Source organism: Cetorhinus maximus, chromosome 21, assembly GCF_964194155.1.
Source record: "Cetorhinus maximus chromosome 21, sCetMax3.hap1.1, whole genome shotgun sequence".
In the NCBI taxonomy this organism is placed as follows: Eukaryota; Metazoa; Chordata; class Chondrichthyes; order Lamniformes; family Cetorhinidae; genus Cetorhinus; species Cetorhinus maximus.
The window spans coordinates 20,370,845-20,395,827 of NC_135899.1; the positions used below are offsets into that span (position 1 = coordinate 20,370,845).

The 24,983-nt window shown below is 43.9% G+C and overlaps 1 protein-coding gene across 2 annotated transcripts in view; it reads right to left on the reverse strand.

Annotated features, from left to right (window-relative positions):
- Positions 1 to 23,305, reverse strand: part of LOC144695736 (uncharacterized) — a 37,986-nt gene extending 14,681 nt beyond the window's left edge. Inside the window, exons 1-6 of one of the 2 annotated variants that reach the window (XM_078566695.1) lie at positions 23,095 to 23,305; positions 20,876 to 21,181; positions 16,223 to 16,489; positions 910 to 1,041; positions 264 to 368; positions 83 to 169 (exon numbers count right to left, since the gene is read on the reverse strand). In XM_078566695.1, coding sequence (XP_078422821.1) covers positions 83 to 169; positions 264 to 368; positions 910 to 1,041; positions 16,223 to 16,489; positions 20,876 to 21,181; positions 23,095 to 23,161 — 964 coding nt within the window. In that variant the 5' untranslated portion in view covers positions 23,162 to 23,305. The remainder of the gene's footprint in view (positions 1 to 82; positions 170 to 263; positions 369 to 909; positions 1,042 to 16,222; positions 16,490 to 20,875; positions 21,182 to 23,094) is intronic. The other variant, XM_078566696.1, reaches the window with a different exon arrangement.
- Between the last annotated feature and the right edge of the window lie 1,678 nt (positions 23,306 to 24,983).

Below are 24,983 nucleotides of genomic sequence, written 5' to 3' on the forward strand. Positions count from 1 at the left end.
ACTCTCCTACTTACACTATTCCTCATGGGATGTTACATTCAGAAATGATTTGTTGGCTACAACTTTATCATTGAATACTCACCAGTTTGTCCCATTATTTCAGCAAACAGAACACGTGTTGCGATGATTTCAACAACTGAGGTTACAGCATTGGACATTTCATGGCAAACTGAACAAATTAAACAGAGTCAGAGAGCATATTAGATATGCAAAGAAATCGGAACTAACAAAGAGACAAGTAACATGAGGTGAACATACAGTACCTTCAGTCTGTATCCAAAACACATATGCAATGAAAAGAAAGACAAATGAAATCACTGGGGCAAGCTGCAAGAAATGTTGCATCTTCTTTTGAACAAACTGGAACCCTTGGAAAATAAGCAAATTGATATCAAATAGTCATTTGGTAGTACAGAACTTGAGTATTGCTGAATAAAGAGACATTGAAGCTTTTCATCTTGCACTCATCAGGACACTTAAGAATACCAATGTAAGGGTGAAAACAACAATTTACACTGTATGTGAAGATGTTGTGAACCGTGAGGACGAATGCTGTCATATATATCACGTGGTAGCTCATTGCTCTTACACAAGTCGAGCACGCTTTTTTTTTAAGCTTACTTTCGAGCACGGTCATGTCGAGCGGCAGGCATTGGTATTCTTGTGAATTGTCCTGATGAGTGCCAGATGAAAAGCTTCGACATGTCCCTTTTTTTCAACAAGAAATTGATGTCAATTATACTCGAGCAGAAAATATCCACACAATCCGATTAATCGTTCTAAAAAATTGAGGTCCAAAATTTAAGATGGCACAGGGATCATGTCTGAAGGTTTCACAGGATCTCTAATATTAAATTGTAAGTTTTAAATTTTCAACACAAAGTTGTGCAAAGAACAATTTTCTCTTACTTGCTTTCCTGTCCTCATTCAAGCATGGCACTTTATCCAAAAGGGTTGCACCAGCAGTTAACAGTATGGCAACAGCAGTAACAAATGCAGCAGTGGCACATGCCACTGTGCTCTGATGTAAATATGTAAGACCTGAAATAGAAAAATTATTTTGAAATTACACGATTTTCCAAACCTATTTTACAAAATGTAAGCAGGGATATTTTCCCCCTTATAAATGTAGTTATTGAAGTCTTGTGTGTTAGAAAATAGTACACTTCTTGCTTCTTGAATCCAACACTAGTGTCAAAGCCCTCCACATGTAAGTTATCAAATGCAGGTAGAATTAATGATGATCAAATGTACAGACAATGGTTCTGAACTATTAAACAGGTCTGAGAATAAGACAACATTATGTTAATATAGTAACATTATATAGTGTAGGATAGATTAATAAGAACACTGTTCTTCACACATATCACATTCTTCAAACCTGGGCCAAACTTCCTATCCGACAATCCTATCACAAAGATTGCCTTCACTTCTTCTCCATACCATTGTCCAACTTGGCCTGTACTTCAGCCCAACCGAAACTCTCAGCCATCACCTCTCTCACCTCCAGACTCGACTATCCCAACTTTTTACCTGCTGTTGTCCCACCCTTCCACCCATCATAAACATCAGCTCATCTGTAACTCTGCTGCATGTATCATATCTCTTACCGAGTTCCTGTCAGCCACCCCCCACCTGCCCTCACTGGCCCACATTGGCTCCCATCCTTCAATGCCTTAAATTTAAAATTCTCATCCTGCAGCCTAAACCTTTCAGGGCATTTTCCTTCTCATTCGCTCTCATGCATATATCCCCCTCACTCTGGAGTTACGTCTAAAAACTGTCTGCTTCCCCACTGACTGCTGCTCCTCAAAAATCCTGCTTCCGAAACAAGCTTTAGAGGGCTCCTTATAATATGCATGGATATAAAATTAGTTTGCTGACAGGAAACAAGTGTTTAGGGTAATGGATTTAGCTTGGTGCTGGCTCCACTCTATAGATGGACAGTTTAGGATTGGGCACATGGAGCACAATATTGACATTTGCTTTTGCCACAAAACTCGGCTTAGGTGAACAAATGGCAAACTGGACTATTAAATATTCCTGAAGGGCGCAAACAGGTTAGCAGGATGGACAGAGGCAACTTGTTGTGAAAAAGTACAAGGTAATTCACTCTGGAAGGACAAACAAGCAGTTTGACTTCACACACAACTCAAATACACAGATGGTGTAAATGAACAAGAGAACTGGGTGCAAGTAAATCATTTCTGGGAATTGGAGTCGCAGGGGAGGTAATGCCAATAAAAGAAAAAGCTAATAGTATACAGTTGCAGTATGAAAGAGCAAGGAGGTCAGCATGAGTTTGTGCAAGGCAGCGTTTATACTATAGAGTACTGAGCCAGTTCTGATCACTCCATTACAGAATGGATATTAAAGCCATGGGGTGCGCACTGCAGAGATTTAAAAGGTTGACACTAACAATGAGAAACTAGCGCACAAGGAGAGACTTGGGAACAACAGAAACAAGAATTGGAAACAGCGCGAGAGGAGAGGTGATTGGGAGATTGAAAACAGCATGAGAGGAGAGTCAGTCAGGAGATTGAAAACAGCACGACAAGAGAGGTGATTGGGAGATTGAAAACAGCACGAGAGGAGAGTCAGTCGGGAGAGTGAAAACAGCGCGAGAGGAGAGTCAGTCGGGAGATTGAAAACAGCGCAAGAGGAGAGGTGATTGGGAGATTGAAAACAGCGCGAGAGGAGAGTCAGTTGGGAGATTGAAAACAGCGCGAGAGGAGAGTCAGTCGGGAGATTGAAAACAGCGCTAGAGGAGAGTCAGTCGGGAGATTGAAAACAGCGCGAGAGGAGAGTCAGTCAGGAGATTGAAAACAGAGCGAGAGGAGAGTCAGTCGGGCGATTGAAAACAGCGCGAGAGGAGAGGTGATTGGGAGATTGAAAACAGCGCAAGAGGAGAGTTGATTGGGAGATTGAAAACAGCACGAGAGGAGAGTCAGTCGGGAGATTGAAAACAGCGCGAGAGGAGAGTCAGTCGGGAGATTGAAAACAGCGCGAGAGGAGAGTCAGTCGGGAGATTGAAAACAGCACGAGAGGAGAGGCAGTCGGGAGATTGAAAACAGCGCGAGAGGAGAGTCAGTCGGGAGATTGAAACAGCGCGAGAGGAGAGTCAGTCGGGGGATTGAAAACAGAGCGAGAGGAGAGTCAGTCGGGAGATTGAAAACAGCGCGAGAGGAGAGGTGATTGGGAGATTGAAAATAAAAGGAGGGGAAGCTGAAGAGGAGCGGCCAGTGTGTGAGCGGCCCAGTGAAGGAGTGGAGCTTTGAGGCTTAGTCTCGAGAGGCTTCGGCGAGCTGAGGATGAGCTTGCTCCCAGTGAGGTAAGGCCGGGTAAGTTCCTTTAATTAAATTAGTTGTAGGTAATGGAGGCAGCAGTTAAGGCAGTCGAGTGCTCCGAATGCAGCATGTGGGATGTCTGGGACAGCACAATTGTCCCTGATGACTACACCTGCAAAAGATGCATCCAGCTGCAGCTCCTGACAAACCGAGTTAGGGAACTGGAGCTGGAGCTGGATGAACTTCGGATCGTACGGGAGGCAGAGGCAGTAATAGACAGAAGTTTCAGGGAGACAGTCACCCTTAAAAGTCAGGAGGCAGGTAGCTGGGTGACTGTCAGGAGAGGGAAGGGGAATAGACAGAAAGAGCAGAGCACCCCTGTGGCCGTTCCCATCAACAATAGGTATACCGTTTTGGATACTGTTGGTGGGGACGACCTACCAGGGACAAGTTGTAGTGGTCGCGTCTCTGGCACCGAAGCTGGACCCTCAGCTCAGAAAGGAGGGAGGGAAAAGAGGAGAGCGGTAGTGATAGGGGATTCGATAGTTAGGGGGACAGATAGGAGGTTCTGTGGGAGAGATCGAGAATCCCGGATGGTCTGTTGCCTCCCCCGTGCCAGGGTTCACGATATCTCGGATCGAGTTCTCAGTATTCTCAGGAGGGAGGGTGAGCAGCCAGATGTCGTGGTCCATGTAGGGACCAATGACGTGGATAGGAAGGAGGAGGAGGTCCTGCAAAGAGAATTTAGGGAGTTTGGTGCAAAGTTGAAGGACAGGACCTCCAGGGTTACGATCTCAGGCATGCTACCCGTGCCACGTGCTAGTGAGGCTAGAAATAGGAAGATAATGCAGTTAAATACGTGGCTAAGGAGATGGTGCAGGAGGGAGGGCTTCATGTTTCTTGACAATTGGGCTCTGTTCCAGGGAAGGTGGGACCTGTTCCGACGGGACGGTTTGCACCTGAACTGGAGGGGGACTAACATCCTTGCGGGTAGGTTTGCTAGTGCTGCTCCGGGGCGTTTAAACTAGATTTGCAGAGGGAGGGGAACCAGAGTGTTAGAGCAGATAGTGAGGTGGAGGAGGATAAAGGTCAAGTGAGGAATGCATGTATAGACAGAAATCAAAGGTTTGTACGTGATAGAAATGTTCTCAGGTGCATCTATTTCAATGCAAGGAGTATTGTCAGAAAGGCAGATGAGCTTAGGGCGTGGATTGGCACGTGGGATTACGACATTATTGCTATTAGTGAGACTTGGTTGCAGGAGGGGCAGGACTGGCAGCTCAATGTTCCGGGGTTCTGTTGTTTCAGACCTGACAGAGGGGGAGGGATGAAAGGGGGAGGAGTGGCATTACTAGTCAGGGAAAATATCACAGCTGTGTATAAGCAGGACAGCCCGGAGGGCTCGTCTACAGAAGCCATATGGATGGAGCTGAGGAACGGGAAAGGTGTGACCACACTAATAGGGTTGTATTATAGACGGCCCAATACTAAAGAGAATTGGAGGAGCAAATCTGTAGAGAGATAGCAGACCGATGTAAGAAACAGAAAGTTGTGATAGTAGGAGATTTTAACTTTCCACATATTGACTGGGACTCCCATACTGTAAAAGGGCTGGAAGGCTTGGAGTTTGTCAAATGTGTTCAGGAAAGTTTTCTAAATCAATATATAGAGGTACCAACGAGAGAGGATGCAATACTTGATCTCCTATTAGGGAACCAGACAGGTCAGGTGACAGAAGTATGTGTAGGCGAACATTTTGGGTCCAGTGACCACAATGTCATTAGTTTTAAGCTAATTATGGATAAGGATAGGTCTGGTCCTCGAGTTGAGGTTCTAAATTGGAGAAAGGCCAATTTTGTGGAAATGAGAAAGGATCTAGGAAGAGTAGATTGGGATAAGTTGTTTTCTGGCAAGGATGTGTTCAGTAAGTGGAAGGCATTCAAAGGCGAAATTTTGAGAGTGCAGAGTTTGCATGTTCTTGTCAGGATTAAAGGCAAAGTTAACAGGCACAGGGAACCTTGGTTTTCAAAGGATATTGGCGATCTGGTTAAAAAGAAGAGAGAGGTGTATAGCAGGTATAGGCAACAAGGAGCAAATGAGGTACTTGTAGAGTATAGGAAATGTAAGAAAATACTAAAGAAGGAAATCAGGAAGGCAAAAAGAAGACATGAAGTTGCTTTGGCAGATAATGTGAAGGTAAACCCGAAGGGTTTCTACAAGTATATTAAGAGTAAAAGGATTGTAAGGGACACAATTGGTCCCCTTGAAGATCAGAGTGGTCGTGTGTGGAGTCTCACGAGATGGGGGAGATCTTAAACAGTTTTTTTGCATCAGTATTTACTCAGAAAACTGGCATAGTGTATAAGGAAGGAAGGGAAACAAGCAGTAGTGTCATGGAACATATAGAGATTAAAGAGGAGGAGGTGCTTGCTGCCTTACAGCGAATAAGGTAGATAAATCCCCTGGGCCTGACATGATATTCCCTCGGACCTTGAGGGAGACTAGTGTAGAAATTGCAGGGGCCCTGGTAGAAATATTTAAAATGTCCTTAGCCATGGGTGAGGTGCCGGAGGATTGGAGGGTAGCTCATGTTGTTCCGTTGTTTAAAAAAGGCTCCAAAAGTAAACCAGGTAATTACAAGCCAGTAAGCCTGACGTCAGTAGTAGGTAAATTATTGGAAGGTGTTCTGAGAGATCGGATATACGATTATTTGGACAGCCAAGGGCTGATTAAGGATAGTCAGCATGGCTTTGTGTGTGGTAGGTCGTGTTTAACGAACCTTGTAGAGTTTTTCGAGGAGGTTACCAAGAAAGTAGATGAAGGAAAGGCTGTGGATGTTGTCTACATGGACTTTAGTAAGGCCTTTGACAAGGTCCCACATGGGAGGTTAGTTCAGAAGGTTCAGACACTTGGTATCCATGGAGAGGTTGTAAACTGGATTCGAAACTGGCTGTGTGGGAGAAGACAGAGAGTGGTAGTGGATGATTGCTTCTCAGACTGGAGGCCTGTGACTAGTGGTGTGCCTCAGGGATCTGTGCTGGGACCATTGTTGTTTGTTGTCTATATCAATGATCTGTATGATAATGTGGTAAATTGGATCAGCAAGTTTGCTGATGATACTAAGATTGGAGGCGTTGTGGACAGCGAGGAAGGCTTTCAAAGCTTGCAGAGGGATCTGGACCAACTGGAAAAATGGGCCAGAAAATGGCAGATGGAATTTAATGCAGAAAAGTGTGAGGTGTTGCATTTTGGAAGGACAAACCAAAGTAGGATATAGACAGTAAATGGTAGGGCACTGCAGAATGCGAGGAACAAAGGGATCTGGGAATTCAGATACATAATTCCCTGAAAGTGGCGTCACAGGTAGACAGGGTTGTAAAGAAAGCTTTTGGCATACTGGCCTTCATAAATCAAAGTATTGAGTATAGGAGTTGGGATGTTATGGTGAGGTTGTATAAGACATTGGTGAGGCCAACTTTGGAGTATTGTGTGCAGTTCTGGTTGCCTAACTACAGGAAGGATATCAATAAGATTGAAAGAGTGCAGAGAAGATTTACTAGGATGTTGCCGGGTCTTCAGGAGTTGAGTTACAGGGAAAGATTAAACAGGTTAGGACTTTATTCTTTGGAGCGTAGAAGAATGAGGGGAGATTTGATAGAAGTTTACAAAATTATGAGGGGTATAGACAGAGTAAATGCAAGTAGGCTCTTTCCACTTAGATTAGGAGAGATAAACACGAGAGGACATGGCTTTAGGATGAAAGGGGAAAGGTTTAGGGGGAACATTAGGGGGAACTTCTTCACTCAGAGAGTGGTGGGAGTGTGGAACAAGCTACCATCTGACATGGTAAATGCGGGCTCACTCTTAAGTTTTAAGAATAAATTGGATAGATACATGGATGGGAGAGGTCTGGAGGGTTATGGACTGGGTGCGGGTCAATGGGACTAGTGGAATAATATTTTGGCACAGACTAGAAGGGCCGAATGGTCTGGTTTTCTGTGCTGTAGTGTTCTATGGTTCTATGGTTCTAAGAATAGTCCATTTAATCCATCGAGCCTGCTCCGCCATTCAATGAGATCATGGCTGATCTACACTTTGATTACGTTTCCCGCCTTTGCTCTATTTCCCTTGACACTCTTCCCCAAACAAAACAAAATCATCAATCTCAGCCTAGGTCGCCAGGACAATTGGAGCTTTCAGTGTTTGTGGGGAGCGTACAGGAGATTTTTTACTAATTTTCATGATTTTTTTTCCTGAATAGCCTCGGTTCTACTTTTAAGATTAGATTCGCTTATTTTTGATTCCCCGCCAGAGGAAATGGTCTCCCCATATCCCTACATCACGTCCTGTCAATGTTTAAAACATCTAGATTAGAATGCCATAAGACCGTAAGAAATGGGAGCAGAAGTAGGCCATTCGGCCCATCAAGTCTGCTCCGCCATTCAATGAGGTCAATGGCTGATCTGATAATCCTCAACTCCACTTTCCTGCCTTGTCCCCATAACCCTTGATTCCCTTACTGATTAAAAACCTGTCTATCTCAACCTTGAATATACTTAACAACCCAGCCTCTACAGCCCTCTCGGGTAAAGAATTCCACAGATTGACTATCCTCTGAGAGAAGAAATTCCTCTTCATCTCTGTTTTAAGTGGGTGCTCCCTTACATTGAGATTATGCCCTCTGGTCCGAGACTCTCCCACAAGGGGAAACAACCTCTCAGCATCTACTCTGTCAAGCCCCCTAAGAATCGTATATGTTGCAATAAGGTCGCCTCTCATTCTTCTAAACTCCAATGAATAAAGGCCCAACCGACTCAACCTCTCCTCATGAGAAAATCACTCCATACCTGGGATCAACCTAGTGAACCTTCTCTGGACTGCCTCCAATGCCAGTATATCTTTACTTAGATAAGGGGACCAAAATTGTTCACAGGATTCTAGGTGTGGTCTAGCTAGTGCCTTGTATAATTTTAGCAAGACTTTCCTATTTTTATACTCCACTCCCTTTGAAATAAAGGCCAACATTCCATTTGCCTTCCTTAATACCTGTTAGGCTTGTATGTTAGATTTTTGAGATTCATGCACAAGGACTCCCAAATCCCTCTGTGCTGCAGCTTTCTGCAGTCTTTCTCCATTTAACTAATATTCAGCTCCTCTATTCTTTCTGCCAAAGTGCATAACCTCACATTTTCCCACATTATATTCCATCTGCCAAATTTTTTGCCCACTCACTTAACCTGTCTATATCCCTCTGTAGATTCCTTGTGTCTTCCACGCCACTTGCCTTCCCACCTATTTTTGTGTCATCCGCAAACCTGGCGATAGTACATTCACCTCCCTCATCTAAGTCATTCATATATATTGTAAATAACTGAGCCCCCGGCACTGATCGCTTCAATCTTACATAGTGAAGGGAATATAAAACTTGGGGTTTGAGAATCTGGGCGCTATGCCACTAGAAAAGAAAGATTAAGAGGAGATTTTCATAGAGTTTTGCTAAAGGATGATGGAATTAATGGGGAAAGACTATTTTCTTTGGCAGGGAGGACAGTCACCCTGAAGAGCCAGTAATTTAAGGATTATTCCATCCATGTTTATTCACTTGTTAACAAGGGCCTTGTCAATGGAAGGCCTGAAGATTGGACAGAATGTAAGGAACTGCAAAAGATGACTAAAAGATTAATAAGGAGTTAAGAATTAGAGAACGAGAGAAAGTTAGCCAGAAATATAAAAACAGATAGTAAGAGCTTCTATCAATATTTTAAAAAGAAACGAGTTAACAAAGTGAGCTTTGGTCCTACAGAAAGTGAGTCTGGAGAATTGATAATGGAAAACAAGCAAATGGCAGATGAATTGAACAGGTATTTTGCATCAGTCTTCACTATAGAGGATACAAGTAACATCGCAGAAGCAGCTATAAACCAGGAAATGGAAAGGAGGGAGGAATTCAGGAAAATTACAATCACCAGAGAAGGGGCACTGAGTAAATTGTTGGAGCTGTGGGCTGACAAGTGCCTGGGTCCTAATGCATCTCATCCCAGGGTCTTAAAAGAAGTGGCTAGTGAGATAGGTGATAAATAGAGTTGCAGAACAAAAGAGCAAGGAGGTCAGGATAAGTTTGTACAAGGCAATGATTCGACTATAGAGTATTGGGGCAGTTCTGAGCACTCCATTATAAAAAGAATATTAAAGCCATGGAGTGTGCGCTGCCTAGATTCAAAAGGATGTCACTACCAATGAGAAACTATCGTATGAGGAGAGTCTTGGGTGCAGGAGAAACAAGAGTAAGTCATTTGGCCCTTTGAGCCTGTTCCACCATTCAGTTAGACCATGGCTGACCAGCACTTCAATTCCAATTTTCTATCATCTCTCTATTTCTCCTTATACTCTCCCCAACAAAAAACAAATTATTGATCTCAGTAAGGCTTGGGCAATAGGAGTCCTCAGAGTCTTGTCACCTATCACCCTTCAGTTCACTGACCTACACTGGCAGTTAAGCAATATTTCCACTATAAAATTCTCAATTTTGTTCTCAAATTCATCCATTGTTTTGCCACTTCTTATCAGTTATCAACTCCAACCCTGCAGCCCACTGAGATATTTGCATTCATTCATAATTATAATAATTAAATCCTCAATTTTAATTGTTCTAGCATTTGATCCCCATGTCTGCACTGCAGTGCTGTGTTTGGCTGCAGTAAAGAGCTTCAGTTGGAGATTGGTGACGGAGGGAGTTTTACAGTTTAAAACAGCGAGAGAAGAGCCAGGAGTTTTATAGTTTAAAATAGGGAGAGGAGAGGTGGGGTTTTCACAGTTTAAAGCAGGGAGAGGAGAGCTGGGATTTTCACAGTTTAAAATAGTGAGAGGAGAGCCGGGAGTTTCACAGTTTAAAACAGTGAGAGGAGAGCCGGAATTTTTACAGTTTAAAACAGTGAGAGGAGAGCTGGGATTTTCACAGTTTAAAACAGTGAGAGGAGAGCTAGGATTTTCACAGTTTAAAACAGTGAGAGGAGAGCTGGGATTTTCACAGTTTAAAACAGTGAGAGGAGAGCTGGGATTTTCACAGTTTAAAACAGCAAGAGGAGAGCTGGGAGTTTCACAGTTTAAAACAGTGAGAGGAGAGCTGGGAGTTTCACAGTTTAAAATAGTGAGAGGAGAGCCGGGAGTTTCACAGTTTAAAACAGTGAGAGGAGAGATGGGATTTTCGCAGTTTAAAACAACAAGAGGAGAGATGGGAGTTTCACAGTTTAAAACAGCAAGAGGAGAGCCGGGATTTTCACAGTTTAAAACAGTGAGAGGAGAGCTGGGATTTTCACAGTTTAAAACAGTGAGAGGAGAGCTGGGATTTTCACAGTTTAAAACAGTGAGAGGAGAGCTGGGATTTTCATAGTTTAAAACAGCAAGAGGAGAGCTGGGAGTTTCACAGTTTAAAACAGTGAGAGGAGAGATGGGATTTTCACAGTTTAAAATAGCGAGAGGAGAGCTGGGATTTTCACAGTTTAAAACAGTGAGAGGAGAGCCGGGAGTTTCACAGTTTAAAACAGTGAGAGGAGAGATGGGATTTTCGCAGTTTAAAACAGCGAGAGGAGAGATGGGAGTTTCACAGTTTAAAACAGCAAGAGGAGAGCCGGGATTTTCACAGTGTAAAACAGTGAGAGGAGAGCTGGGATTTTCACAGCTTAAAACAGCGAGAGGAGAGCCGGGAGTTTCACAGTTTAAAACAGCGAGAGGAGAGATGGGATTTTCGCAGTTTAAAACAGTGAGAGGAGAGCTGGGAGCACATGGAGAGTAGACCTGCATGAGAAAGGCAGCAGTGGTGGGAAATAAAAACCAGCGGCAGAGAGCCCCTTCAACCTGTTTCTACCTGTCAGAGCCAGTGTGTGACATCACAGGAAAACAGATAGGTGATTGGTGGGTATCTCTCCCGTGTCTCTTCTGATTGGCCAAGCGGTTTAAATCAGGAGACGTTATTACAGCTGAAGAGTACAGTTAAGAAATTCACTTTTAAAATATTTAACATCCAAATTAATTAATTAAATAGACTAGTGATGGCTGGGCAGGCGATGTGTTGCAGCTGTAGCATGTGGGCGCTGGAGGACGCTGGTATGATCCACGGTGACTACATCTGCAGCAAGTGTTTGCTGCTCAAGGAACTTTGGCTCAGAGTTGATGAGCTGGAGTCCGAGCTGAGGACACTGCGACACATCAGGGAGGGGGAGAGTTACCTGGGCATTGTGTTTCAGGAACAGTCACACCCCTTAGATTAATTACATCAAATTTGGTCCATGGTCAGGGACAGAAGGTTGTGACTGCGAGCGAGGCAGGTGTGGGGATCCAAAATTTAGCTTTGGAGGAGCCTCAGCCAATGCCCTTGTCCAGCAGGTATGAGATTCTTGATCCCGGTGTGGACGAGGGCACAGACTGCAGGGAGGATGAGCGAACTGACCACAGCACCATGGTACAGAGCGCAATTCAAGTGGGGAGAGAAAAATGTAGTAGTAATGGGGGATAGCATCGTTAGGAGAATAGATACTGTTCTCTGCAGCAAAGAAAGAGAGTCCTGAAGGCTGCATTGCCTACCTAGTGCCAAGGTTAAGGATATCTCTTCTGGGCTGGAGAGGAACTTGAAGTGGAAGGGGAAAAATCCAGTTGTTATGGTCCACATAGGCACCAACAACATAGGTAGGACTAGGAAAAAGGTTCTGCTGAGGGACTATGAGCAGCTCGGGGCTAAATTAAAAAGCAGAACCAACAAAGGTAATAATCTGCTGATTACTACCTGAGCCACGTGCAAATTGGCGTAGGATAAATAAAATTAGAGGGGTAAATGCGTGGCTCAAAGGAGAAATGGGTTCTGATTCATGAGGTACTGGCACCAATACTGGGGAAGGAGAGAGCTGTTCCATTGGGACGGGCTTCATTTGAATCATACTGGGACCAGTGTCCTGGCGAATCGTATAACTAGGGTTGTAGGTAGGGCTTTAAACTAATTAGTTTGGGAGAGGGTTCAATTGAAGGGAAATTTAAAAAATCAAAGAGAAACGAAAGAGCAGAGGTGCAGGGTAGTGAAGAGGTGAATGACAATCAAAGTGTGACAGGGAGGGGCAGAAAAAAGAAGCAGAAGAGCGCAGTAGAAATTAGAGCCAGAGTGAGTAATAATGGTAAAAAGTCAAATCTAAAAGCTCTTTATCTGACTGCACGCAGCATTTGTAACAAGGTAGATGAGTTGACGGCACAAATAGAAAGAAATGAATATCACTTGATAGCTATTACAGAGACCTGGTTGCAGAGTGACCAAGACTGGGAACTCAATATTCAAGGGTACTCGATGTTCCAGTAAAATAGGCAAAAAGGAAAAGGAGGTGGGGTAGCTTTGTTAATAAAGGAAGTTATCAGTGCGGTGGTGAGTAGTGATATAGATGCAATAGATCATGATGTGGAATCAGTTTGGGTGGAAATAAGGAATAGCAAGGGAAAGAAGTCACAGGTGGGAGTCGTCTATAGGCCCCAGAAGAGTTGCCTCACTGTAGGACAATGTATAAATCGGGAAATAATGGCGACGTGTAAGAAGGGCGCCACAATTGTCATGGGTGATTTTAATCTGCATGTTGACTGGACAAATCAGATTGGCATGGGAAGACGAATTTGTCGAGTGCATCATGGATTGTTTCTAGGAGCAATACATTGCAGAACCTACCTGGGAACAGGTTATTTTAGATCTAGTAATGTGTAATGAGGTAGGGTTAATAAGATATCTCATAGTTAAGGATCCTCCAGGGGGTAGCGATCATGACATGATAGGATTTCAAATTCAGTTTAAGGGCGAGCAACTTGGAACTCAAACCAGTGTCCTCGACTTAAATAAGGGAAATTACAGAGGTATGAAGAAAGAGTTGTCTAAAGCGGGCTGGGAAAATAGACTAAGGGGAAGGTCAGTGGATGAGCAGTGGCTGACATTTAAGCAGATATTTCATAAAGCTCAGCAAAAATTTATCCCTGTCAAGAAGGAGGACTCAATGAGAAGGATGAACCATCCGTGGTTAACAAAGGCGGTCAAGGAGAGTATTCAATCAAAAACTAAGGCATACAAAATGGTGAAAACTAGTGGTAGGCCAGGGGATTGGGAATTTTTTTTAGGAACCAGCAGCGGATGACTAAAAGGTAATAAAGAGGAAGAAAATTGATCATGAAAGTAAATTGGCAAGAAATATAAAAACAAACAGCAAGAGCTTCTACAGGTATATAAAAAGAGAGTAGCTAAAGTGAGTATGGCACCCTTGGAGGTTGCGACTGGAGAATTGATAATGGAAAACATGAAAATGACAAATAATTTAAACCAATGTTTTGCATTGGTCTTCACAGTGGAGGACACTATAAATATTCCAAAGATATAAGATAAGCAAGGTGCTAATGGGAGGAAAGATCTTGTAACAGTCTCTATCACGAGGGAAAAATATTTGGGAAACTAATGGGACTAAAGCCAGACAAGTCACCAGGATCTGATGGCCTGAATCTAAGGGTTTTAACGGAAGTGGCTGCAGATGTAATGGAGGCATTGGTCAAAATATTCCAAAACTCACTGGAGGGTCCCAACAGATTGGAAAACAGCTAATGTGACAGCCCTGTTCAAGAAGGGAGGGAGACATAAAGCAGGAAACTATAAGCCAGTCAGCCTAACATCTGCCATTGGGAAAATGCTACAGTCCATTATTAAGGAAGAAATAGCAGGACATTTAGAAAAGTTTAATGCAATCAGAGTCAACATGGTTTTGTGAAAGGGAAATCATCTGACACATTTGCTAGAGTTCTTTAAGGATATAACAAGGGGAACCGGTAGATATAGTGCATTTGGATTTCCAGAAGGCATTCGATAAGGCGCCACATAAAAGGTTACTGCACAAGATAAGAACTCATGGTATTGGGGATAATGTATTAGCATGGATTGAGGATTGGTTAACACACAGAAGGCAGAGAGTCGGGATTAATGGGTCTTTTTCAGGTTGGAAAGACATAACTAGTGGAGTGCCACACGGATCAGTCTTAGGGCCTCAATTATTTACTATCTATATTAATGACTTCGAGGTGGGGGCAGAGTATAATGTATCCAAATTTGCTGACGATACAAAAATAGGTGTGAGGGCAAGTTGTGATGAGGACATAAGGAATCTGCAAGGGGATATAGGTAGGTTGAGTGAGTGGGCAAAAACTTGGCAGATGGAGTTTAACGTAGGAAAGTGTGAGGTCATGCATTTTGGTAGGAAAAATCAAAAGGCAGACTATTATTTAAATGGAGAGATACTCCAAAAAAAAGTGCAGCACAGAGGGATCTGGGTGTTCTTGTGCGTTATACACAGAAAGTTAGCATGCAGGTGCAGCAAGTAATTAAGAAGGCAAATTGAATTTTGGTCTGTATTGCTAGGGGCTTGGAGTTTAAAAATAAGGAAGCCTTATTACAACTGTACAGGGTGTTGGTGAGGCTGCACCTGGAATGTTGTATACAGTTTTGGTCCCCGTATTTAAGAAAGGATATACTGGCATTGGAGGCAGTTCAAAAGAGATTCACTAGGCTGATTCCTGGGATGAAGTGGCTGACTTATCAAGAACGGCTAAACAGGGTAGGCCTTTATTCATTAGAGTTTAGAAGAATGAGGGATGATCTTATTGAAACGTACAAGACTCTGAGCGGCTTGACAGGATAGATGTTGAGAAGATGTTTCCACTAGTGGGGGAATCTTGAACTAGGGATCATAGCTACAGAATAAGGGGGCACTCATTTAAAACTGAGATGCAAAGGAATTTCTTCCCTCAGGGTAGTGAATGTCTGGAATTCTCTACCCCAGAGAGTTGTGCAGGCTAGATCACGAAAAGTATTTAAAGAGGAGGTAGATCGAATTTTAAAATACTGGGGAGTTGAGGGCTATGAGGAGCTGACCCGAAAGAGGAGTTGAGGCCTGGGGCAGATCAGCCATGATCTTTTTGAATGGCAGGGCAGGCTTGAGGGGCCAAATGGCCTATTCCTGCTCCTATTTCTTATGTTTCAGCTGTCAAGGGCCTAACCTCTGGAATTCCATCTGTAATCCTCTTTACCTCTTTTTCTTCTTTTAAACATTCCTTAAAACCTACCTCTTTGACCAAGCTTTTGATCATATGGCCTAATGTCCCCTTATGTAATTCAGTGTCATATTTTGCATTCTAATGCGTGAAGCATCTTGAGATGTTTAATTACATCACGGGTGTTCTATCAATGCATGATGCTGCTGTTAATCACCAGTTCCTCTTGCAAATGGACTGTGCAAGTGACTGCTTGACTCGCCTCATATACTTTTCTCCATATCAAAATGTCTCCTTAAAGCCCTCATCCTTCTCTCCTCCACCCTCAGCTCATCCCCACCTGAAACAGATGCATTATTGTAAACTTACACTACTTTCTAAACCAGATTACAAAGTGTATACAGGGACATTTCACACTATAAGTGTAGTTATCAAGAGCTTGTATGATAGAAAATAGAACCCTACCCGCTTCAGGGATACAATGCCCTCCACAAACCATCAATCATATACTTCAGATGTGGTGTAAAGCGCTCTCCACTCTGTCCCAACAGCGTATGGAGACTCCACAATCAGAAGACTGTATAATAGGGCACAAATCTGCTATTTTCTACTTTCCACATCGGGCAGCCTGCCAGCACCCTGACTGACATTGCCAACTTAAAAGGAAACCTTTCACTTCAGAACTCCTGCTAAGTGTTGGGAGAATATTTTGAATTGTGTAAAACCAGTCTATGATTTTCCATACTAGTCCTTTCTCTGTCATTTGTGGGCCAGTCCACATTAAAAGAGAATAATAGTACACAATTTTAAAGGTTGAGTGCAAGGGATGTCAGTGAAATATTATTTTTAAATAGGGGAGTAACTAACCGCCCGGATTGACTCACCATAAATAGTAAGAGAATATGAATTGTTCTTCTTACTAACAGGGTTTTCCATGGTGCAAGTGTAGATTCCACAGTCTGATTTTATGGCTTTGGAAATGATCAATGTGTTGTTTTGCAATAACTGGTAACGTTGACCATTTGTTATCTCTTTGTCATCTTTCCACCACAGAATGGAATTCGCTTTCCCCTCAGACACTTGACAGGTCAATTCAATGGTGGTATCCACACAGGTAGAATTACTGGCAATCAAGGGTTGAGAAAGTGGTTCTGAAGAGATAAATATGCCCGAGCATTAAGGCAACATTATTGCTTTGCATTCTGTTAGCATCGTTAATAAGAATTCTTTCACACATATCTCATAAAGCTTCAACCCGGAGATGAATTTCTGACCCCATAATCCTATCTTATCCTACACTCCATCTCTGTAACATTGTCCAGCTTTGCCTGTACTTCAGCCCAGCTGTTACACTCAGCCATCACTCTGACTCCAGTCTGGACTATTCAGTTCTGTTGAAGGGTCATGTTGGACTCGAAACGTCAACTCTTTTCTTCTCCACCGATGCTGCCAGACCTGCTGAGTTTTTCCAGGTAATTCTGTTTTTGTTTTGGACTATTCCAATGTTCTCCTAGCTTCCACTCACCAGAAACTTCAGCTCATCTGTAACTCTGCTGCTTGTATCCTATCTCTTGCCAAATCCCTGTTACACATCCGGCCTGTCCTCACTGGCCTATATTGACTCCCATCCTTCAAAGCCTTAAATTTAAATTTCTCATCCTGCTGTTTAAACTTTTCAGGACATTTTCCTTCTCCACTGCTTTTAGTCACATACCTCCCACACTCAGGAGTTTACAGGTCCTTAAACTGTTCTGCTTGCTCTCCTCAAATTCAGCCTCTGAACAATCTTTTGATGACTCCTAATATGCATGGATACAAAATTGATTCGCCGACAGGAATCTAGTGTTTAGGGTAACGGGCGCTGCTTGGTGCTGGCTCCAATCCCTATAGGGATAGTTTAGGCTAGGACATCAGGAGCACAATACTGACATTTGCTGTTGACAAAAAACTAAGTTGAAGTAAGCTAGACTATTGAAGACTCATCAAAGACAGAAACAGGTTAGCAGAATAGACAGACAGGTGCAATTTAATGTGAAAAGGTGCAAGACAATTCATCTTAGAGGACAAACAAGTAGTGGAACTCCACACACAAATCAAAGACACTAATGGTGAAGACCAACAGAGAACTGGACACGAATAAATATTTTCTGGGAATTGCAAATGCAGGAAGGTAATGCCATCAAAAAAGTTTAATAGTATTTTGTGTCACATAAATAAGGTCGTAGATCATCACAGAAAGGATATTAAAGCCATGGAGTGTGCACTGCCTAGACTGAAAAGGACGGCACTACCAATGAGAAACTATCATATGAGGTTGGGTGCAGGAGAAACAAGAGTAAGTCATTCGGCCCTCTGAGCCTGTTCCACCATTCAATTAGATCATGGCTGACCTGCACTTCAATTCCATTTTTCCACCATCTCTCTCTTTCTTGGGATACTCTCCCCAACAAAAACCAAATGAATGATCTCAGTCAAGCTTGGACAATTTGAGCCTTCAGAGTCTTGTCGCCTATTACCTTTGAGTTTACTGACCTGCATTGGCAGTCGAGCAATGGTTCAATTTTAAAATTCTCAATTTTGTTTTCAAATCCATTCTTGGCTTCACCCCTCCTTATCTGTTATCACCTCCAACTCACTGAGATATCTTCACTCCTCTAATAATTATAATCATTAAATCTCCAATTTTAATTGCTCTTGCATTTGATCCCCGTGCCTTCAGCTGTCGAGGGCCTAACCTCTGGAATTCCATCCCTAGCCCTCTTTGCTTTTCTTTCCTTTTTAAAACCTACCTCTTTGACCAAGCTTTTGGTCATGTGCCCGAATGTCACCTTGTGTAGTCCAGTGTCATATTCTGCATTCTAATGCTGCTGTGCAGCATCTTGGGGTGTTTAATTACAATACAGGTGCTATATCAATGCAAGTGTTGTTATTAATCATCAGTTCCTCTTGTAAGTGGACTGAGCAAATTGCTTTGTTTGACTTGATGCATCTTGTCTTATATCTTCTTGTGGTGATAACATGGCCTGGGGTGTAACCACCACATCCTCTTACAACGTGAACTGGATGTTTTTTGTATTTTATAAATGACCCCTCATTCCTCTCCAATCTTCCCAAACATTAGATGAGGTCTGACATGAATCGTGAGGCTGCTCTACTTTCCAGACAGAATTGAACTTAAGAGCACCAGCTGGAGTCAAACTCAAATAGCACACCGACCAACGCTTCATTTTGTTGTAACTTCGCAACACTATTCTACCGAATGATCTGGTTTTCTATATAACTAATGTTTGTAAGAAACTGAATCCCTGCATTTTGGCCTGCAGCCCTGCCTTTTCTTCTGTCGGTGATGATTTACCAACACTGATTACTCCCCCTTCTTCTGCAGAGACCTGCCAAATCCAGGCAATGATCCCGACCGAGTTCCAATGAAAAACAATGGCCTAGATCTTCACATTGGAATAGTGGGAAACATTCAGGCGTTTGCTGCTGTTAAGAATCTGGACCCAGGGGATGTCCTGACATGTGTGGCCCCTAAGCGGGAATTTCAAACTTCCAAAGGGCGGAGGTAAACTGCTCGTACCCCTCCACGGATGCCTCGGACACGAACCCTGCCCTTGGAGAATTAGGCTAGACACCCTGAGCTTGTTCAGAAATTTACTCCAGGATGCGTCGACCTGCAGGCGCAGGACTGTGATTTACAGAGAAAGCTGTATTGGGGAAAGCTCCTCCTTTATGCAAAATGTATTTAAAAGCAAGTTTGTAGCATAATCGACACTCCCACACATCCCGCCCCAACCTCCATCCACAGCCCCACTAAGTTCAGCAGTACAAACACATTGGAAAGCTGGGTTGAATCTAAAAGCCATTGTATAAACATTCTGAACCCGCAAGCCTCATTATGACGATGCTCCAAAAGGCATTAAGCTCAGTAGTATAAACACAGTGGCAACTAAACGAAAGCCCTTACTAGAATTGTTTCACTGCAACTTCTCCTGACACTATGGGCGGGATTTTCTGGCCCCTCTCGCCGGCGGGATTTTCTGAACAGCTCATCGCATGTTTCTCAGCCCTGCTGCCCTCTGCGTTTAGCTCACTAGTAGCAGTTTTAAGGCATGTTATACCGAGGTCCCCTGTGAGCAGCGTGGTCTGAAATCCCAACCTCAATCCTGAAACTGTTCACCTGTTTCACTACCCCTGTCATACCCCCTGTTAAAAGTTTCAAATTGTCTGGTTTGAAAAAGAGTTCTTTTTGCCTTAACCTCACCAATATAGCTGCACATGCTGACTCACAATCCCTGGCTGATTCCTCCATGGGATGGCGAACATGCCACAATAACAGAGGGATTTCATTTCAATAATTACAACCTTTCCCTCCTCAGATCAGTGGTTTAACCACTTCTAGTGGGGGAATCCAAACCAAAGGGGCGCTAACTTACAATTAGAACTAGGCCAAATTAGTAGTGTAATTAGCAAAGCATTTTACTCCCACACACAGAGTAGAGGAAATATGCTGTTTGAGGCTGTGAATTGGGTAACCAACTGTGATTAAATCGGCCATCAATCCATCCTGTGACAAGCTGCCTTCCTTTGCCAATTGGAAAGCAAAAAGACTTTGTCCGATTAGATGATAGTTGACTGTCAGCCAAACAGCCTTTCCCCCCATTTTCAATATTTTATATCTGGTAAAGAGAAATGCTGACACAAAGTTAGAAAATAAGCTATCTTTTTTAATGTCCCGATCATATTTTTCCAGGATTGCACATAGTGGTGTCCTGGAAATTTCCCTTCAATCCCTAGAGACTCCAGGCCAACCCCCTACTCTAGCTGCGAATGCTGAGTTAATGGAAACTTCCAAGGTTGAGACTGATTTTTGTTTGAGCGACATCATTTTAACTGGAGGAACAGCACCTCATCTTCCGATTAGGCACTTTACAGCCTTCCGGACTTAACTTTGAGTTCAATAACCTCAGATTATGAACCCTCTCCTCCATCCCCACCCCCTTTCCGATCCCCCTTTTTCCAATAATTTATAATTTTTAAAAAATATTTACTTTTAAAAATATATTTTTCTTTTCCCACCTATTTTTATTATTTTTAAATTTATTTCCATCCATTGTTTTATCTCTACATTTTAGCCTATTCGATCCCTTCAGCCCACCCCCACTAGGGCTACCTGTCACTTGCTCATCCTGCTTTCTATCCTTAATGTCACCATTAGCACATTCTTTAGCTAATATCACCACTGTCAACACCCCTTTGACCTTTTTTTTAATGACATCTTTGTCAATCTCTCCTTTGCTTCCACCTATCACTGGCCCTCTATCCAGCTCTACCTGTCCCCCCCCTACCCCCGCCCCCCACCTTAAACAGCTTATATTTCACCACATTTCTATTTCTCTTTAGTTCTGGTGAAGTGTCATACAGACTCGAAACGTTAACTCTGTCTTCCTCTCCACAGATGCTGTCAGACCTGCTGAGTTTTTCCAGCAATTTTTGTTTTGGTTCACTTTCAAAGTGATAGTATCGAAATGACTTACCAACGAGTTTCAGGTATGTAGCCCATTTCCATTTCTCACCTACAGTGAAGGTGTAAACCCCTTGGTCACCGGGGTTTAAGTTATTTAACGTCAGTGATCCATTGGACGAATTGAAATGTAAGCGAGATTTGAAATGGTTATTTGGCTCCTCCATTAGGTGGTTTGGTACGTAATCCAAGATGGTCACAAGGTTCCCGTTGCTGCCAGTGAAACTCCAGATAATTTCACTGTTGCTGAAATTAGCTTCATGTTCAGGATCCAGTAAAACCGATGAACCAATGGCAGCAAACATTTCTTTTCTTCCAGCTGATTAACATAAAACAACCAGTTTATTCCTTTAAAGTGTGACAGTGAAACACTGGAATTCAGTGCTCTTTTGTCCTTCCTGCCCCTCTTCCCCCTTCCACTGAAACTGGCTTTATAAACTCTTACATTTCTACCTTGCTTCGGGTCATCTCGACCCCGAAACTCTTGTTTCTCTCCACGGGTACTGCCTGACCTGCTGAGTGCTTCCAGCATCTTCTGCTTTCATCACTGAAATGCAGCTGCAGTTGTGAAGGAAGCATGAAAGACAGACCCTCGTTTATAGGGAATCTTCCACGACCTCGGTGCATCCAAAAGCTCCATGCAGCCCACTGAAGTATGTTACGAAGCGCAGTCACTGTTATAATGTAGAAAACGTGACTTGTTAATTTGTGCACAGCAAGATCCCACAAGCAGCAGTGTGATAACAACCAGGTAATCTGGTTTTGGCACATTGACTTGAGGGATGAATGTTAGCCACAACACTGGGGATAACTTCCATGCTCCTTCTTTGCAAAGGCCATGGGATCTTTCACATGTACATTGACAGCAACTGGGCTCTCAGTTTAACACCTCATTTGAAAGATGGCACCTCTGACTGTGCTGAACTCCCTTGGAGGGAGAAGGAGAGGGAAGGGGAGGGGCATGCTGAGCGGGGCGAAAGAGTCCTGAAAGGGGCAGCTGGGAAGTAGCAACAGAGCCCAAGGGGGAAGGGGCGGGAGGAAAGGGCCCTGGAGGGAACAGATAGACCTTTCTGCGGCCGTAGATGTGACTCCAGGATCCCTGGTGCCAGGATCAAGGATGTCACTGAATGGCTGCTGGACATTCTGAAGGGGGAGGGTGAGCAGCCAGAGGTTGTGGTCCATATCGGTGCCAATGGCATAGTTAAAAAGAGGGATGAGGTCCTGAGAGCAGAATATAGGGAGCTAGGAAATAAATTAAAAAGCAGGGCCCCAAAGGTAGGAATCTCAGGATTACTCATATTGTGTGCTAGCATAATCAGGAATAGGAGAATAGATCAGATGAAAGCATGGCTGGAGAGATGATGTAGGAGGGAGGAATTTAGATTCCCGAGGCATAGGACTGATTCTGGGGAAGATGGGACCTGTACAAGTTGGACGGGTTGCACCCCAGCAAGACTGGGACCAATACCCTCACAGGGGCATTCGCTAGTACTGTGGGGGAAGGGCTAACTAAATTGGCAGGGGGATGGGAACCTGAGCAGGGAGGCGGAGAATTTGGGGGAGAGGGGAAGGGCGGGGACAGAGAGTTTGGGGGGAAAGGGGCGGGGACGGAGAGTTTGGGGGGAAAGGGGCGGGGACGGAGAGTTTGGGGGGAAAGAGGTGGGGACGGAGAGTTTGGGGGGAAAGGGGCGAGGACGGAGAGTTTGGGGGGGAAAGGGGCGGGGACGGAGAGTTTGGGGGGGAAGGGGCGGGGACGGAGTGTTTGGGGGGAAAGGGGCGGGGACAGAGAGTTTGAGGGGAAAGGGGCGGGGACGGAGAGTTTGGGGGGGAAAGGGGTGGGGACGGAGAGTTTGGGGGGGAAGGGGAGGGGACAGAGAGTTTGGGGGGGAAAGGGGCGGGGACGGAGAGTTTGGGGGGGAAAGGGGCGGGGACGGAGAGTTTGGGGGGGAAAGGGGCGGGGACAGAGAGTTTGGGGGGGAAAGGGGCGGGGACAGAGAGTTTGGGGGGAAAGGGGCGGGGACGGAGAGTTTGGGGGAGACAGAGGTGAAGGAATGAAATCTCTGCAACAATAACTTCCAGCCCTGAACTTGCCCGAGAGATCCCGCTTCTCAGTTACTCTGATATCCCCCTGGTGGGGTTGGGGGGGGGGATGTGACCAACCCCCGCTCCCATTCCCCATCCCCTTTCCCAGACCCTGCGGGAATCCCTCTGTTTCCCCACTCAGTCCCTCACCTTCCGCATGGAGCGGCCGCAGCAGGAACAGGCCGAGCAGCAACAGGGGAGGCGACGGGCGACCCATCCGCAATTCAAACTTTCAACCACCGGCCAGGAATCCGCCTGGATCCGCCTGTCAGACTCTTCAGACCCGGGAGTCTGGTTCAGGTTCAATCCCTCCAGCAGCGACTCTACCACAAACAAAACAAACACCCTCCGCCCCGCTCTCAATACGCCCCAGGTGCAGCCTGACTCTTCCTGCTCTGTGAACACGGGGGCGGAATGAGCGAACCTGCATCAAACCCGGAAAAACTCTGATCAGACTCAGTCTCTTTCACAACATCTCGCGGAGAGAGTTAGCGTTTCAGCTCAGAGTCAGAACTCCGCAGCCAAGGACACCAGTCAGCCCTCCTGTGTAGTGTAGTGACCAGAAGTGGACACAAGACTCGAGATGTGGCCAAAGCAGGGCTTTCTAAATGTTCAGCATAGCTTCCCTGCTCTTCAACACCGTCTCTGTAAAACCAATGATCCTGTGTGCTTTGTTATTTATTTTCTAATATGTCCCGCTGCATTCAAGTATTAACCTCCAGGTTCCACACAATCTTTACAACCATGCCCGATGACGTCCTATATGTGACTGTGGCAAAGGTGAACTTTCCCTCCTCATCCTTCTTGGGTTGTCTGCAGCCTTTTGGACACAGTCCTCCAACACCATCCTCCTCCAACACCTCCTCACTGTCGTTCAGCTGAGTGGGACTGATCTCACCTGGTCCCATTCTTACCTATCTAATTGCAGGCAGAGAATCACTTGCAATGGCTTCTCTTCCTGCTCCTGCACCAATAGCATACTTCTGGTGTCCTCCAAGGATCTATACTTGGTTCTGTTACGACCACAGCTGTTGTTATACGCTGAGCAAGCCAAATCCTGGAGGGAAACATGTCTTGCTGATCTAACATTTTTTTTGTATTTTGAAAATGCGGGAAGAACTACTGATCCCAGAAGCATTGAATCCCAGTAACACTTTTACAGTTTCAAAATTAGAAGATTTATTAGCAAGAAGAAAATAAAACTTAAGCACACGGTTAAAATTATACAGTTAAACAGTCTTACAAAGCATTTCCCCAAAAAACTCACTTGGTCAAAACACAAAAATAAACTACTTGGCTCAGCTCCCTTATAGATTTTTAAACATAAAAAATCCAGTAATATTACCCAAGGCAAAAAACTGCTGCTACAAGATTAAAATTCTACAGTTAAACAGTCTTACAAAACATTGCCCCCAAAATATCCACTTGGTCAAAACACACAAGTGAATGACTTGGCAACAACTCCCATATAAATTTTTGACCATAAAAATCCAGTAATATTACCCAAGGCAAAAACTGCTGCTACTATTTTAATAAAGTATACCACATAACTACTCACTTTCACTCTGCTGTGGAATGGAAGGAAGTTCAGAAACAAACCACTTTCTGAAAACAAAGACTTTTCTGGCTCGACACTGAATGACTGCTTCAAATTCACAACTTTTTGCAGCACAGAGCTGGTCTCAGGACATCTCTCCCACACAGGCAACAGATCTCAATTAAACATCTTTCCTTTGATATCCTTTTCCCCTTTGATCTTAGACTCCATTGTTCTAAGCACCTCTTTGAACTCAATTTTTCCAAAATATAAAAATCTTTCATGTTTTCCTACTGCCTCCAATTTTGAGTAAAATAAAATTTAATAACCTTCCCTTGTTTACCTATGAAACCTTTGTAAGTTGTAAAAGTCCCATGTCACTTCTAAACTCCCTTTGAAATTTAACACCCTGAAAAGTCAAGTTCTTACTTATCTAACAATGCAGATTTCAAACCCAAACTATTTACTCATAGATCCAACATCACCATAGCCTTTCATTACA